Here is a 16,610-nt window from a genome sequence, read left to right as displayed (position 1 = left end):
ATGAGACGTGACAAAAAAGATGCAACTTAAGCAGATTTGGCGCTAATATACTCCACGTGAACATTAAAGCGGAGACGTGCATCGATCATAACTCCTAGGTACTTTAAGCAAGACTGGGAACAAATTTCGTGCCTACCCACCATAACAGTGATAGACTCAGTCTGCTTCCTGCTAGTTACTAGGAGAACTTCGGTCTTGTGATCTGCAAGTTGTAGGCCTACCGAAGACAGCCAACCTCGGACCGTAGCAACAGCCAGGTTAGCGATGAGGGTAACTTCTTCCAAGTACTTCACGGCAACTACAACTGCAACGTCATCTGCGAATCCAACAACTGTGGCTCCCTCCGGCAATGTCAATTTAAAGATTGCGTCGTACATGACGTTCCACAGAAGAGGCCCTAATACCGAGCCCTGTGGTACACCACCAGTCACCTTGTATCTCCTTTGGCCAATGTCTGAAAAATAAAACAGAACTCTATCTTTAAAGTAGTCAGTGAGAACTCTCATAAGATAGGCTGGCACCGCCATAGTCCGTAGGGCATCTATTACACAGGTCCATCTTGCAGTGTTAAAGGCATTCTTAACGTCTAGCGTGATGATTGCTGCATAACACTTGGCACCTCTCCTCCACCTTGCTCCTGCAATTGCTGTGCAGGCCATCTCAACTACCAATCCAACAGCATCTATCGTGGATCGCTCTTTACGAAATCCGTATTGAGCATGCGAGAGGCCATAACTCCCTCCGTGAACTCTTGTAGCCTGAGGGAAAGGATCTTCTCGAATGCCTTACCCATGGTATCCAATAAGCAAACTGGACGATAGGTTGACGGATCCTCCAGTCCTCCCTTACTCTTTGGAATGAGTACGAGGCGCTGTCTCTTCCAAGGTTTCGGAATTGAGCTTTCACGAATGCACGAATTGAAGAGATCAATGAAAAGATCCGGTTGTTTCCTTAGAGCCACCTTCAGAGCTACATTAGGAATTCCATCCAATCCTGGTGCCTTGCCATGTTTTAGGTCCGAGGCGATGTCCTTTATCTCTTCCTGCGTGATTTGTGCAAAGTCCGTTGTATATATATTGTCAATACCTTCAATACTATTCGCCTGTTCAGGGAATAGTATTCTGACAAAGCTGTCTACAACATTTGATCTTGTGGGGTGCTGCATCGTGCCATTACAAAGTTTCTTAAGCGCTATTTTGTAAGGTCTACCCCATGGGTCTGCATCCACCTCATCACAGAGTTCTCTCCAGCACCATCGTTTGCTTTCTTTAATGGCTTGTCGGAGGTTCCTTCTAGCTCTCCTGAACTCTTCTTGAAGCACTGAAAACTCCGGTAGACGTCTCGCTCGCTGGTAACGTCTTCTTGCTTGGTTGCAACACCGGCGAAGATCGTCAATAGTATCTGTCCACCAGTACACTGAGGAATGATGTTTGCCAGGCTTTGAACGGGTCATAGCTGCATCACAAGCCCCAGATATAAAGGAGGTCAGTATACGCGCCTTTTCCTCGGCTGACCCTTTTAATTCACACTCATCCTCTAGCATTAAAGTGAATGAAGCATCATCAAAAGTTTTTGTATTCCAGGCATTAGTCCTCCATCGACAACTTTTCTTTCTTGTAGGCGTATGTAGTGTGATCAATATGGCCTGGTGATCACTGTTTGTATAAAATCTACAAACTTCCCAAGTAGCGATCCGATGCATGCGTCCACTTTTCCTTGTGCCATAATCTTCCTAGCCTGGAGAACCGGGAGTGAAATAACCGCTGTTAGTGTACCTCCATATGCTTCACGGATAGATTTCACTGCTGTGGTAGGCACTGAATCTTCACCCAAGAGAGGTTTTAAGGCCTCCGCAACCTCCTCTTTTGTGGTGAGAGCATCCAAGTCTCGTAGCTAGAAAAGGGACTCCTCCGTCCAAGTCCGCACTTCTGCCCCTTCACCAAGCACACCCTCCATTGAGCTTTTTAGTGAAGCAAGAGATTGCTCATTCTTTCGGTCCAGTTGGAGTAAAAGGTCGCCTTTATTAATTTTCCGAACCTTTGTGATTGATGAAGTCATTCCCATTGTGTGTGTGTGTGTGTGCTGAACCAAATAAAGCCAGTCTTTTACAGCAGTCCAAGTGTGTCATATATTATTCCTTTTTCTCTTTTTTTTTAAGTTTTACTACTCTCGCTGATACTTACTTAGTTAGAATTATTATTAATATTTATTTTCTTTTGAATCCATTATATGATTAAATAACATTTCTGTAACCATATATGTATGATTTGAATATTTTGTAATTTTGAATTGTGAATATCATGCATTAAACGGTTGTAAATTGCTCGAGGTTATAGAGCAATGTACTTCTTAGGAGACATGATAAAGGCTAAAATAGGTTAAAATGAGCAATTAGTTATATTTACTGATAAAAAAAACATGAATCGTTTTAACAGTTACTAAATTACCTTATTTTGGTCATTTGGAGACCCACTATTTGGGGAAGGAACAGAAGAAGACCTCTTAGTTCTAAAAAGTGATCTAGAAGTTTGGAGAACTGACACTTGGGAACCAAGATCAAGACTATGCCATCCTTTATTACTTATAGAACTATCTATGGAAGAAATAATCAGACCAGCCTACAAAAAAATGTTTAAAAATAAGGTGTTTGGTCGTAAACCATGGTAACTGACAAAATGTAAACTTTCATGTGTTTTGTCATTTACAATGTTTTATCTTCAACCAGGAGATATGTACTATAACTTATCAACATTATGCTCTTAGTAAAAAATATTCCTAAAGATTCTTTTAACAATCCATGATATTAACCTTTAAAAAACCGATGATGTCAAAAACTTCAAATTTCAGTTACTATGTTTTACAACTTAACACCTCAAATAAGTAAATGGTGGATTAAAGTTGTAAAGGAATACAGTACAGATAATAATAACATTAATTGAAGTACATCTATTATTTCTACATATTAAATGTAATGTTTGACTTGTTGTAAATGTAGTGTAAATTATAATATAGTAAAGATTTGATTTGAAAATTATCTTGTTACCTTTCTAATTTTTGCTTCTTTATTTTGAACTCATTTTCTTTAAGTTCATTAATATTCTTATTTACTGTTTTTCCTATAATTTAATTTATGTTAGTTTTTAATGAATTCATCTTTTTTACAATCTGGTACATTTTCTTATTAATTTTATATATAGTTCAAAAAGCCTATACGATTTTTAAATCTATTATTTTATTACCTAATTTTCTAAAAAAATTCTGAATTGTGCTCATCAAAAATTTATTATGAAACAAATGGTCTAATTTTTTTATTTTATAAAATATTGGGGGAGTATTTTCATATTTAAGTTTATTTTATGGTATGTAGTAAATTTTATATCTATTGTGTGACTTTTATTAACAAAACTTCAATTCCAACTTATGTCATCATGTAGTATAATCAATATTAACTTATACCTCAAATCTTAGACTCCATATATGATTTTCATTATTGTCCATATTAAAATAACTTATATATGATTTGTATCTATGTTTGATGATGAAAATAACATAATAATTGATTTGAGAATCCAAAAATATTAGAAATGGTAGTAAAAAAACTTAAGAACAATGGAGGAAAAACACATTAAAGAAAACATAAATAATATAGTAGATTTTAAGACACATGGACAAATTGAAATAACCACTATGCAGACATAATTAATAACTTAAATATGAAATTATTTAAAGTAATAATTCAATAAATATAACACAATAAAAACCAGTCATAATGATGTAAATATTTATAAATAAGCAATAATTTTACAAAAAAAAAGAAAATGGACAGAAGGGAAGTGTTGGTAGATATATAGGTGGGAGGCAGAATTAGTACAGGTAATCTTAAAAGGTATAAAGTTATAACTTCACAAAATAAAAATAGATATTTCACGAAAGGTTGGTATTGACTACTCATGGTCAACTTAAACTGAGAAACTTAGTCCATCAAATTGAATAGATTTAATTGAAAAACACGCTTTCACTCATCAATGTTAACAGTTTTAAGTGAGTCAACTTACACTGAGAAACTTAGTCCATCAAATTGAATAGATTGAATTGAAAAACACGCTTTCACTCATCAACGTTAACAGTTTTAAGTGAGTCAATTTACACTGAGAAACTTAGTCCATCAAATTGAATAGGTTTAATTGAAAAACACGCTTTCACTCATCAAGGTTAACAGTTTTAAGTGAGTCAACTTACACTGAGAAACTTAGTCCATCAAATTGAATAGATTTAATTGAAAAACATGCTTTCACTCATCAACGTTAACAGTTTTAAGTGAGTCGGTCTCATCTACAATGTGTAGGGAAAGTTCGAAAAATTGCATCGTAGTCATTGAGAATCCCTCTTCCTCAACATAACAAATGTTTTTTGTTTTTTTTTAATATGTAATATAAACTGAAACAATAGGCTATTCCTCTTGCCAATAAAATAAAGTAATAAATGGTGCGTATGTATTGAACCTACATCTATTGTTGTGAGTTATATCCTACCCTATTATTACATCACTACTGCCTGAATTTTGATCATTGTTGTCAACTTCAGTTCGCTATGTTCATCCAAAATGGACATAAAAATTCAGAACATTTTCAGTGGAGGTCAGGCCTAAATTCACATAAATATGACTCATTTTATAGTGATAGGTTATAACCTCCACCAACAGAAGTATAATTTGGAAGGTCTTATACCTAAACACCATATAAATTTCTTTTAATGTCACCATTTCAGTGAACACATTCACAGGTAATTATAACAGAGCCTACGGAGAGTAACAATCTCAAACTGTGCTGAGTGGAGGTTAACCTTCACTAGTGAAAGATGATTGAATATTATTGCAACTAGTTTTCACTCATCATTATTGTGAAAGTTAATATTCTATAGCCATGGTTATATATATCTAACCTAATATTCAGCTTTCACTGTAATATAGATGGAAGTTTACGATTACATATTAGTCAGGCTCCATCAGCTGATTCCAGCTTGATTTTTGTCAGTCATTACATCAAGCAGAGAAATATAAGAAGAGTAAAGAACTGAAAAAAATCACGATTCCATCGAGAAACTTCAAGCATTTTTTATTCATTCTTTTGTTACAGTAAAGAGGTATGAACTTTATTAAAGTGGTATAGAGCAAGCAAGATAGACCAAAAAAGGGGTTATAGGTTAATTAAATGTTAGAAAGCCAGAAATGGTTTTAATCTCTTCATTGGCATCTAAAAAGAGTTTATATCAACTTTCTGCTTGTATTTTATGAGCTTCAAAAACCTCAAAATCTTTCATTTTTTCTCTAATAACTCCTAAACAATGATTTAATAGGAAAATGTTAATCACCTATAAATTAAAATAAATAAAATTATGCATGAAATGAGCATATATTAATTACTGAAGCATAGAAATTACCAAAGTAATTAGAAAGATATACTACTTCCTATTTCTACCATTTTTTAAAGAATTTCTTTATTGAAATTTACAACTGTACAATTATAAATCCAGTAAATTTGATTTTAGTTTATAATGGAGTGATACAGGTGTGTAATATTTTCAAATGGAAACATCGCTGCCAAGCAGGTTGCAGAGGTTGCTGACACAACTATTGTCGGAAAGGTTATAAAAAATGTTACAAATTCTAAATGTGTGATTGTGGTAGAAGACGTTAATCTTCAAGTAATTATCACTGTACTAGCTCCTAACAGTGATTGGTTGTTGATTCTTTATAAAGCCAAGAAAAAGAAAGTAAGAGACTGTCTTATATAACCCAAGACACTTCAAAATGTCAAATAAACACAATAAATTATTTCTTTCCACTTTAGTTGAATAGCAAACCCACAGAGGTTGCTATTTTAACATCTGTCATTTCCAGACAAAGGAAGATAAAGTTAACAAAGCTTCTTGACAAAAAACTGGACAAACAAAGGACTATCTAAATATTTAAAAACCATAATGCATTTACAGATGAAGTCAATACCTGGGAAAAGTAATTACTGCTCTGCATGCTGGATTGTTTATTCAATCATTGCTCTTGAAATGATTGAAAACTGTTCAACAAATCCCTAATATGGAACACTTTTAATATTGCTATTCTTCCACTGACTGAAGAAGCTGCTTGATTGCAATAAGGACCTTCAATCGGACCAATTGTAACAGTAATCTTCAATTTCCAAATATAGCAAATTCAATCAAATTATATTATTTTAAATTTTGTCAATTACCTAAGCATCAAGGTTTTTTGTACTTTAAGTCAATTTTTTACATTTTAATTTTAAAAAATTGGTTGTTGGTGCCCCAGCAAGAATGAAAGAATGGATGATGATTACTGAAAACAGTACAAATGTATACATATAGGTCTGCTACAATTTGACACTATAGCACATATAAATAAATTACTTATTACTTCTAATATATATTACATGGTGAAAATAAAATTTAAAAATACAAAACTCGATTTTTCTTTAAGAAAAGTAAAAAATGGTTGTTCATTAAGCTCGCATATCTTCCTAATAATTGGAGTAATTTATAATATATGGCGCTCATTTTATATAGAATTTTATCAAATTTAATTTATAACCAAGTAACATTTCTGAGAAATGCATTTTTTAGGAGCTGGTGAAAATCTAAAAAAAAGTCTGCAAATTTCAAGATTTTTAGAGCCCCCTCACAAAGCACAAGTAGAAAATTGGTCCAAACTTCATCAAACTCTTTTCACGTGGAAATGAAGAGAATAAAATCATTGCTGGGTTGCCAACAGTTAGTTAGCCTATAAACCATATGTTGCCTGGTCTTTTGTAGATTTAAGTTTATAATCACATATTATAATTATAAATAAATTTTATTTCAATAGTTTTTGTTCTTCAACAGATATATATTTTTTGAAATATGATGGATAATTTAATGGTTGAAACTCAATAGTTATATTCAGTTAAATTATGAATCATAAACTATATCATTTATTTGTAATAACCTTTATTGATATTCTGTACAAGAGAAAAAATATGTCTTATTAACATGTAATTTGAACAAATAACATTTTAATTATATTATTTCAAATTCTTGAGGCAAAGTAATTATTTATTAAATAAATCAAAAATTCGTATCCATTTCTGTCTCAACACTTTATTTTTCACCAGTCCAACGTTTTGGCCATTCTAGCCATCTTCAAGGACATCTAAATATTTAACAGCTTATATTATATCTTCATTTTTAACACTTACAACAACAACATTATTCACTATATAATATAACATACCTTCAATGTAATTTCTTCCTCCTTACTTTTTAATTTTATTGTTAGGTCTATAACATAATGAGTATTCTTCCACATCATAATCTATAAATGACCTCTGGATATCTTCCAATAAACCTTTTATATAATTTAATCCATAATATTTCTTAATAATTGCTTTACTATTTGGTATAAATTGAATTATTATTTAAATAAAAATTGAAGAGGATGAAATCATGTTAAGTTATGATGCTGTTAATTGTTGTAAAACTAATTAACAAAATTTGGGATATAAACCTTTAAAAAAATGCAAAGATAAAATGGAAAATAAAATAATAAATAGTAAAGCAATTATTAAGAAATATTATGGATTAAATTATATAAAAGGTTTATCAGAAGATATCCAGAGATAATTTATAGATTATGATGCAGAAGAATACTCATTATGTTATAGACCTAACAATAAAATTAAAAAGTATTATAGCAATGTAAAGGACAAAATTGAAATAAAAAGTCAATCGGGATTAATATATAAAATTCCATATTTAAATTGTCCAGCAATCTATATAGGTGAAACTAAGCAAATGTTGGGGGATAGAATATATCAACACAAAGATGATACAAGAAATAAAGAAAAGGATCCAAATAAAACAGCACTAGTACAGCATACAGCCAAAAATCAACATAATTTTGATTTTGATAACATCATAATTTTACATAAAGAAAACAATTTATACAAAAGAAAAATACTTGAGTCAATTTATATATCAGAGAACATCAATTACACAATTAATTTTAAAACAGATACTAAGAATTGAAACCAACATTACGCAGAGATTTTAAGCAAAATAAATTTATAAAAATAAATAGAGAAATTTGTTACTAGTTACAATTAAATGTAATAATGGAATTTTGAGAATTAGAATAAATACCAAATTGAGACAAAAATTCAATTTAAAATAAAATAAATTAATTTTAAAACAAGGCAGACCTGTGTGAGTGGGAGGTTATAAATGGTTTGTTATAGGGTGGTGTATTAATTGTTGATAATCTTATAGAGGAAAATTAAATGTTAATGATTTTAAATTTTAAATAAATAGGTAACTAGACTTAAGCTTAGTAAGCTTATAAATAATAAATATGACTCTCTAATAATTGACTGTTTGAATAGGCTTTTAACTTATAATAAAGAAAATGACCTGGGCAGAATAGCCTGCAAAAGAAACTTTAAATTAATGTGAGGAAGATATTGTATTGAAGGTATGTTATTATATAGTGAATAATGTTGTTGTAAGTGTTAAAAATGAAGATATAATATAAGCTGTTAAATATTTAGATGTACTTGAAGATGGCTAGAATGGCTGAAACGTTGGAATGGTGAAAAATAAAGTGTTGAGACAGAAATGGATACGAATTTTTGATTTATTTAACAAATAACATTCATTAGTTTCATTATTATATAAATTTTGTATCCTACATAAAGTTAGTCAATTTTGCCATTTTATTTAAATAAATCAATTGTTTATTACTAATATCAAAATAGATTAAAAAAATATAAATTGCTTATTAGTTCTACATGTAAAGAAAGTATTACTTTTATAACAAACATGGAATAAGTTATTACTTCATACAACATTACATGTACATACATTTTGTCAAAACATTTAATTCCAAACTCTTATATATTTCATAATTTTTAATTAAAAATAATAAAAAATACCACTGATTCACAAAAGCTGGTAGCCGTTTTTCATTTCTTTAAACCAAATTGCAAACATTCTTTTTAATTGATCTTATTCCTTGCTGTATTTCATTAAAATAACTTTTTTATGTTATCAGAAGATTATTAGTTAACTGTATGTAATTAATGAAGGAAGATAGTCTGGATGGCCTTCAAAAAAAATTTTGACTGCCACATGTACCATCTTCCTTCATTTATTTTTTACGTCATCTTAAAAAATGACTCCCAAACATCAAAAACTACCGGAATGCCCATCTTCCTACCGTTCTATCTCTCTTTTACCTCTTTATCTTGAAATGCCTGTACAACATCCTAGATTCCAACTACATAATCCCAGATCACCAGTTTAGATTCCGAATACCCTACTCCACTATCCAGGAATGTCATTGTGTGGTTGATATTGCCTCGTCTGCATTGGAGTGTGGAATGTACTGCTCAAGAGTCTTTCTTGATATAGTACAGGCTTTTGATCGAGTCTGGCACCCAGGACTGCTATACAAGATCCCTAAATTCCTATCCCCTACATACTTCCATATTATTCGTTTTTATTTCTCCGACAGATATTTCAAGTAAATCACAATAGCGCTTATTCATCCCTGATTGATTTTCACAATGTCTAGGAGTGAATTCCATGTACCATGAACTTTTAAGCAATTGTAGAAGACAAAACTTTCTAGTAATAGTTTAGTGCATTGTGGGACTTTGCAAAGGTCATAAATTCCTATAATGCTAATATCCTGGCATTGTGATCTCTGCCGTCCAGCACAATATATTTTAATAATAAATAATTATTGTTTATATATGTATATATAGTTGACCGATTACTAAGATTCCGTAATTCCATTCCTCAAAACACCCGTCAGCTCCTAGTATCCTCTCTCGTCTTCCCCCACTTCGACTACGGTTCCTTGGTCAATGAAGGGCTATCTGCAGGACTAGAGTTGAGACATAAGAGACTCATGAACTGCTTTGTAAGATTTATCTTTGGGTTTCCAAGGCGCTCTCAAGTCTCCCGCTGGTATACCAAGTTGAAGTGGCTCTACCCAACCTCCCAAAGGCAATACCTCCTTGGTGTTTTCCTATTCCTAGTTCTTAAAATCAAAAAACCTACCTATATCCTTGATCTCCTTACTCTCCATTCACATATTAAACACCAGATTCCAACCGATTGATTTATATATGCCCTACTATAGAACCGCCTTCTTCAGCAAATCCTTCGTCATACGTGCAATCACCTTCTAGAATTCTCTTCGCATCTCCATTCTCCAATCATCATCCATTCTTTCCTTTAAACAACACCTATTCCTTCACTTTTTGTACAACCAAAACCCCACATCATTGTAATAAAATAAATAGGCATACGTTAATTAACATTATAAACAGTAGTTTAGCCATATTAGCCATACAATATCCCAATGTAATTTCATTTTACTTACTGGAAACTTGTAAATGCTTGCCAGACAAAAATCTTAATGCATGAATCATGTATTTATTCTTAGGGGACATATGTCCCGGAATAAAATTATTTTTTCATTTTCCTTTCAAAGAAAGGTTGCCTATTTTCGCTAAACAAATAATTATTATGTGACCTTTTCCATTTCTAATGAAACCCTTTCCAATTCTAATTTTATCCTTTCTATTTCAAATGTAACCTTTTCCAATTTGAATTTAATATCAATATCAATATATAATATATCAACACATACATATATATACATACATCAATATATGCATAAATACATACATTTATTAATATATAATATCAATATATATCTTGCATGTCTATTTTGATTTGATTTTATAGCAGAAAGCTTCTTCCGAACAGGGATTGTTTATTAGATTTGTTTGATACTGCCTCCTCATTTTACAATCAGCTTTTTATCCACATCCTTACATTTATTCACTGCTAAGTTTGGAGGTTTATTCAGTGTATATTCTCAAGAATGGTACTTTTGAATCAAATTACAAACATTGTTTGATTCAATATTTTCATAAACTCCAGTAGTTTTGGAAATCCTAACATGATTATTATTACCATCCTTGAAAATCTAACATGTAACCTAACAATGTTGATGAAATATACAACCAACATTTTTATAAATTTATTTATTTTTATTTGTTAAAAAAACAAGGTGGTAATCTCAATAAAAGAACCCTATACATATATCAATAAATATGTTATATTTGGAGAGAAAAAATAAATATTTCAAAACTTCTTGTTTTTTAATAATTGATATACCCGAATCTTACCATCTGTTGACGACATTGATATCATTGGTAGAATATTTACATCCATGAAGAATGTATTTATTGGCGCATAGAAAACTACAAAGAGGCTTGGGTTGCTAGTGAATCAACCTAAAATGAAATATATAAGAATAGATTCAAGAGGTGGACACCCCATAGAAGCACAAAAAAAAATTGTATTTCTACGGGTAAGGTATCTTCTTGAGAAACCTTACATTTAGTTATGTATCAGAATTTAAATATGTAGGTTCCCAGACAAAAGAAACTAATGAAGTTTGCGCAGAAATTTGAAGAATCCTGGTAAATAATAGGTGTTACCATGATAATAGTAGTAATAATAGGTAGGCCTCCAGTAGCACATAATAAACTAAACAAGATCCTCATCAGCCCTGTACTCAAATATCTAAAGCTCATGAGAATGTCTCAATATTTTGCCCTATTTAAAATGGTAATGCATGCATAGAAGTAGAGGATAAATGTAGAGCTAATGGAGATCTACAAAAATATTTATATTGTCTTGGTAATTGGCAGACTTAGCTGAGCAGGGCACATCGCCAGAATCACAGATCAGGTACCAAAGGAGATTTTAGATGAAACGATTCATGCAAAGAAAAAGGTGGATAAAACTAGACTGTAATGGAGAAATGGAGGGGCTAGGAATGCTCAGAATATCTTATTCCTCCGCAGTTGGATAGCGACAGCAGACAGAGATGAATGGCAGTTGAAACTACAGGAGGTCTTGATTCTCCATGAGTTTTAGCGCCTTGGATGGATGGATGGATGTTTTTTTATAATAAACAAATGTTTTAATTGGATGATTTCTGGTGATTAGAAGGAGAAAACCAATTTTGTTAAATCAAATCTTGAGAAATTTCAAAAGCCATCCCAGCTGAAAGACAGTGTAACAAGGCTATTGAAAGGTGACTTTTGTGGACATCCTTAAGGCTTCCGGAAGTCTTGAATAAATCAAGAACTAAGGTAAAGATGATCTTCCCCCACAAGCATTTTTACTAACTAAAATGATCCTCCCCTCCTGTCCTTAGATATTCCATTAATTTTTTCATGCTTCCCACATCTAGTTACTAATCTTTTGCAGCATTAATAATATTAATCCATTTCACCTCCATTATTAATTTAATCAGCAGCGTTCTTTCTCTGCTATTCCTTTTTATATTATGTTTCTTTTCCTATATTTAATAAATTAGGTTTAATTCAGGTCTATTTTTTACCTTTAATAGAATGTTCTCAGAGAAGTTATCAAACAAGCCAATAATAAAAATTCATAAAACTGATGTCTGTGTACCGGATTTCTCAGGATATTTAAAAGAAAAAATACACTTAATTAATGAAATAATTTATTTCCAGTGCACACCCGTTTTTAGTAGGCAAACTGAGAAATAAAACTACATAATTCCAAAACAGTGACTCACTAAATTGATCAAATGTTTGAAATTTTAATTAATTCTTGAATCCTAAATATTAATTAATTTAATTGATAAATGATTCTTAAAATATAAAGATAATGCTAAATATTTTTTAGTAACTAGTTTCTAGTTAACTAGTTAATTGTTTCTACTAGTTTCTATCAAGCAAAAATATATTCATTTTGATAAACACTTGGTTAGAGGTGCCATTAAGTAATAACCATTCATTAATTTTTCTTTTTCAGATAGTAAAAATAACAGCAAATATACAAATTTCACATCAAACCCACCTGAGATTGTTGCTTTTGAATCCGACATTGAACTGGAATAGACTGATCGGCAAGATCCCATGATTTTTGACGCTGGTTTGGTAAAATTGTTGCTTCCTCTTTATTATCACCTGCAGATGGTACTATCTGCATGAGAAAAAAAAAACATTTATGTGTGAATATATACAGTAATGATATTTCTTATTCAAGATAAATATAATGCATTTCCTTTTAATTATTTGCAAAATAAAGAAAAATTCAGCCAAATTTGCGTTTAATGTATTCAGCATTCATATTTAATGAGTATGGGTTCATATCATTCATCAAGATATCTAAATTTACATAATAATTCATCAAAGAGTATTATGGTTTGATTATTAACAAAGAAGATTGTTGGTTGAAGGTTATTAACAGATTTCACTTTGAAGAGATATTGTTCATTGTTCACATTGTTTGCCATTCAGAGCAGTTTCTTAAAGCTAAATTCAAGTAAATATAGTTATTATTTTGAAATATATGTAATATAGTAATATATATGTAATATATAGTAATATATATAATATATATGTTAATATAGTTATTATTTTGTTGGGTAGAGTGGGCGCGAGAGTTAAGAATACTGCAGGGCGATGGGATATCAGATTATGGGGTTACACATTTCCGTGTCAGGGACTAGAAAAGGATGGTAGCCTACGGGTGGAGGCAATTAGTAGTGAAGGAAATTGGAGGCAGGGTATCATGCAGGAGTTTGAGGATATATTCTTTAAAGAAGGGGAGGTGTTATCGGCAACGGCAGAGGCGGTGCACGAAATAGAATTAAAACGAGAAAAGGTAACCTACGTAAAGAAACGTCGATACCCGCAGGCATTGCGTGAGCATATACGGGAGGAAATCGAGAATTTAAGGGAACAAGGCATTATTGTCAATAGCACTTCGCCCTACAATAGTCCCTTATGGGCGGTGAAAAAGAAAGCCGTTGCGGGGGAGCAAAAGGAGAAGTACCGAGTAGTCATTGACTATCGAAAATTAAACGAGAATACGGTGGACGAGCGGTATCCTATTCCCCGGTTGGACGATATACTGGATAGGTTGGGTGGATCAACGATATTCAGCACTCTCGACCTCAAGGCTGGGTATCATCAAATAAGGATGCATCCAAGAGACCAACCGAAAACGGCATTCACGTTTGAACGTGGCTACTACGAGTTTACGCGAATGCCGTTTGGACTGAAGAATGCCCCCATCACTTTTCTTTAGACTAAGGGACGAATTTCTTAGGGGTATAGAGAGTCCATGTGTCAAGTGTACATGAACGATTTATTGGTTTTCAGTAAAACGGAGCGGGAACACAGGGCACATCTGGAGACCGTATTTAACAGGATTAGACAGTTCGGACTCAAATTGTCTCGAGAAAAATCGTCGTTGGGTCAGAAGGAGATCGGCTTCCTGGGACATATCATCTCGAAAGACGGTGTTAAACCCGATGTTCACAAAGTGGAGGCACTTCAACGAATGGCAGTCCCTAGAGAGATATAAAGGAGATCAGGCGGTTGCTGGGGCTCTTAATTACTACAGGCGCTTTGTGCCAGAGATGGCGGAGCACTTGGTCCTCCTGAACAACCTCTTAAAAAAGAGTAGCAGAATAGTAGTAACACCAGCCATGGAAAACAAAATTAAGCGTTGTATGGAAAGGCTGCAACGAGAACTGGTACTGGCGTTCCCAGATTTCAGCAAACAGTTCACGATCACGACGGATACCAGCGAATACGCGTTGGGGGCGGTGCTTTCGCAGGATAGCGAGAAGGGAGAACGCCCAGTGGCATACGGAAGCAGAAAGTTGACGGACGCGGATTCACGTTACAGTGCCCTAGAGCGCGAACTACTAGGGATCGTATGGGCGGTGGAGCACTTCCGACCGTATGTGTTTGGGAGGCGATTTAGGATCCATACCGACCACCGACCTCTTCAATGGGTAGGAAAACTGAAGGAGTCTTCTGCGCGCATCACTCGCTGGAAGGAGCTCCTAGGCCAATGCAATATGGAGATAGTCTATAAAAAAGCCGGGAAAGGAGAATGTGGTCGCGGATTGGTTGTCTCGGGCACTAATCATAAATGCGATAGAGGAGGAACAAGGGGAACTAGCGGGGGACGTCCGACAATTCCTAAAAGAAGGGTCTCGAGGGAAAGGGGAGACTTCTAACACGCGGGAGGAAGGAACTCCGTCGTCGGGGGATGATAGCTCTACGGGAGATAGACCGTCCGAGATGGAGGAAATGGACGAGATTATAAACGACAAAAAAGTGCAGATAATATGGAAAACGAGGACTTCCGGCATTATGAAGGTGGAATACTCTAAGTACGGGCAAACCTCTATTAACACGATATGGTCACAACCAGGTGTGAGGGAAGATCATCATCAAAGGCAGGAAGAACTCACTACCTCTATGTAGAGAGCGAGGTCATATGGGAAATAATCAAACGGCTGTGGAGACTTGAACAAATAGGGATTGATAGGACGTTTGTCCGTGGCACGATGATGGAGCCTGTGCGAGACGAAGAACGGTAAAAGGAAGTTACTCTAGCTCACCACCAAGGAAAAACCAATCATCGCAGTGTGAGCGAGACGTTACAAGCCCTCAAGCGTCGCTATTTTTGGTGGGGGATGAAGAAGACGGTCCAGGAAGTTATAGGAGGTTGCGATATATGCCTTAGTACGAAGTACGACCGCCACCTACCTAAGGCCGTGCAAGAGGAAACAACCACTGCATTGGGACCCCTTAGTGACATCCAGATCGACTCGTTTACATGGAAAGGTTTCAAGTGGATAACTGTCATCGACCTCTTTAGTAAAGTCGCCATGACACATCAGGCCCAAGATAGGACAGCGGGTGAGGTAATAGTCGCGCTTAGAACATGGTTTCAATTTTATGGGGTCCCTAGGTGAATTTATTCCGACGGGGATCGAGAATTCGATAATGCCACAATCAGGAAAGAGATGAAGACTCTATAAGTAGATTGGCATATTAACACTCCGGGTCATCCTAAAAGTAGAGGGGGTATAGAAAGACTTCATAGTACTCTGAGTGATCATTTGCGGGTTTATCATGCGGACAAAGGGCTGGAGCCGGATGAGGTAATGGTAAGGGCGGTACCCGCGTATAACCACTCCATCCATACCACTACGGGGTTTTCACCTTTTGAAGTTCTCTTCGGCCTGCAAGGGAGACGTAGGAACTTTATGGACATGGTGGAGGCGGATGGGGATATTGTGAATCACGGGATGGTCATGCGGAAGTTGTGGGAAAAAGTGAGAGGGTGAATCGAGAGGGAGAAACGTCGACGAGTGGAGCGACAAAATTTAAACCTTCGCGATGTGATGGGGGACATTAAAATTGAGACTGTTGTGTACCACCGTTTAGGGTCCAATAGGAGCGAGGAATCTCGGCGTTATGAGGGGCCATTCCGGGTGATCACAATTCGGGAACATAATGTGGTAACAATCGAGAGTATACAAGAACCGAGAAAGAGGCGGACGTTTCATGTCGAACAATTAAGGTTCCCAGCAATAACAGCTCCAGAGACACCTGGAGTGCCTCCTCACTAAACTCATATATACAGATTTCCGTTTTTTTTTTTTTTTGTTTTTTTTTTGTTTTCTTTAATGGGTCGTA

The 16,610-nt window shown here is 34.2% G+C and overlaps 1 protein-coding gene across 3 annotated transcripts in view; it reads right to left on the bottom strand.

Moving 5' to 3' along the window:
• Positions 1-16,610, bottom strand: part of Nf1 (neurofibromin 1) — a gene marked incomplete at its 5' end in the record, with an annotated part of 128,258 nt that overhangs the window by 59,952 nt on the left and 51,696 nt on the right. For 2 of the 3 annotated variants that reach the window (XM_067051513.1, XM_067051515.1), the window contains 2 exon segments: positions 2,448-2,618; positions 12,961-13,086. In XM_067051513.1, the coding sequence (XP_066907614.1) occupies positions 2,448-2,618; positions 12,961-13,086 (297 nt within the window). 3 annotated transcript variants of the gene reach the window in all.

This window comes from Halyomorpha halys, unplaced genomic scaffold (genome assembly GCF_000696795.3).
Source record: "Halyomorpha halys isolate HHAL.00 unplaced genomic scaffold, Hhal_1.1 Scaffold266.1, whole genome shotgun sequence".
Taxonomy (NCBI): Eukaryota; Metazoa; Arthropoda; class Insecta; order Hemiptera; family Pentatomidae; genus Halyomorpha; species Halyomorpha halys.
The sequence above is the reverse complement of the archived record's forward strand: the minus strand, read 5'-3'. Positions and strand labels throughout refer to the sequence as shown.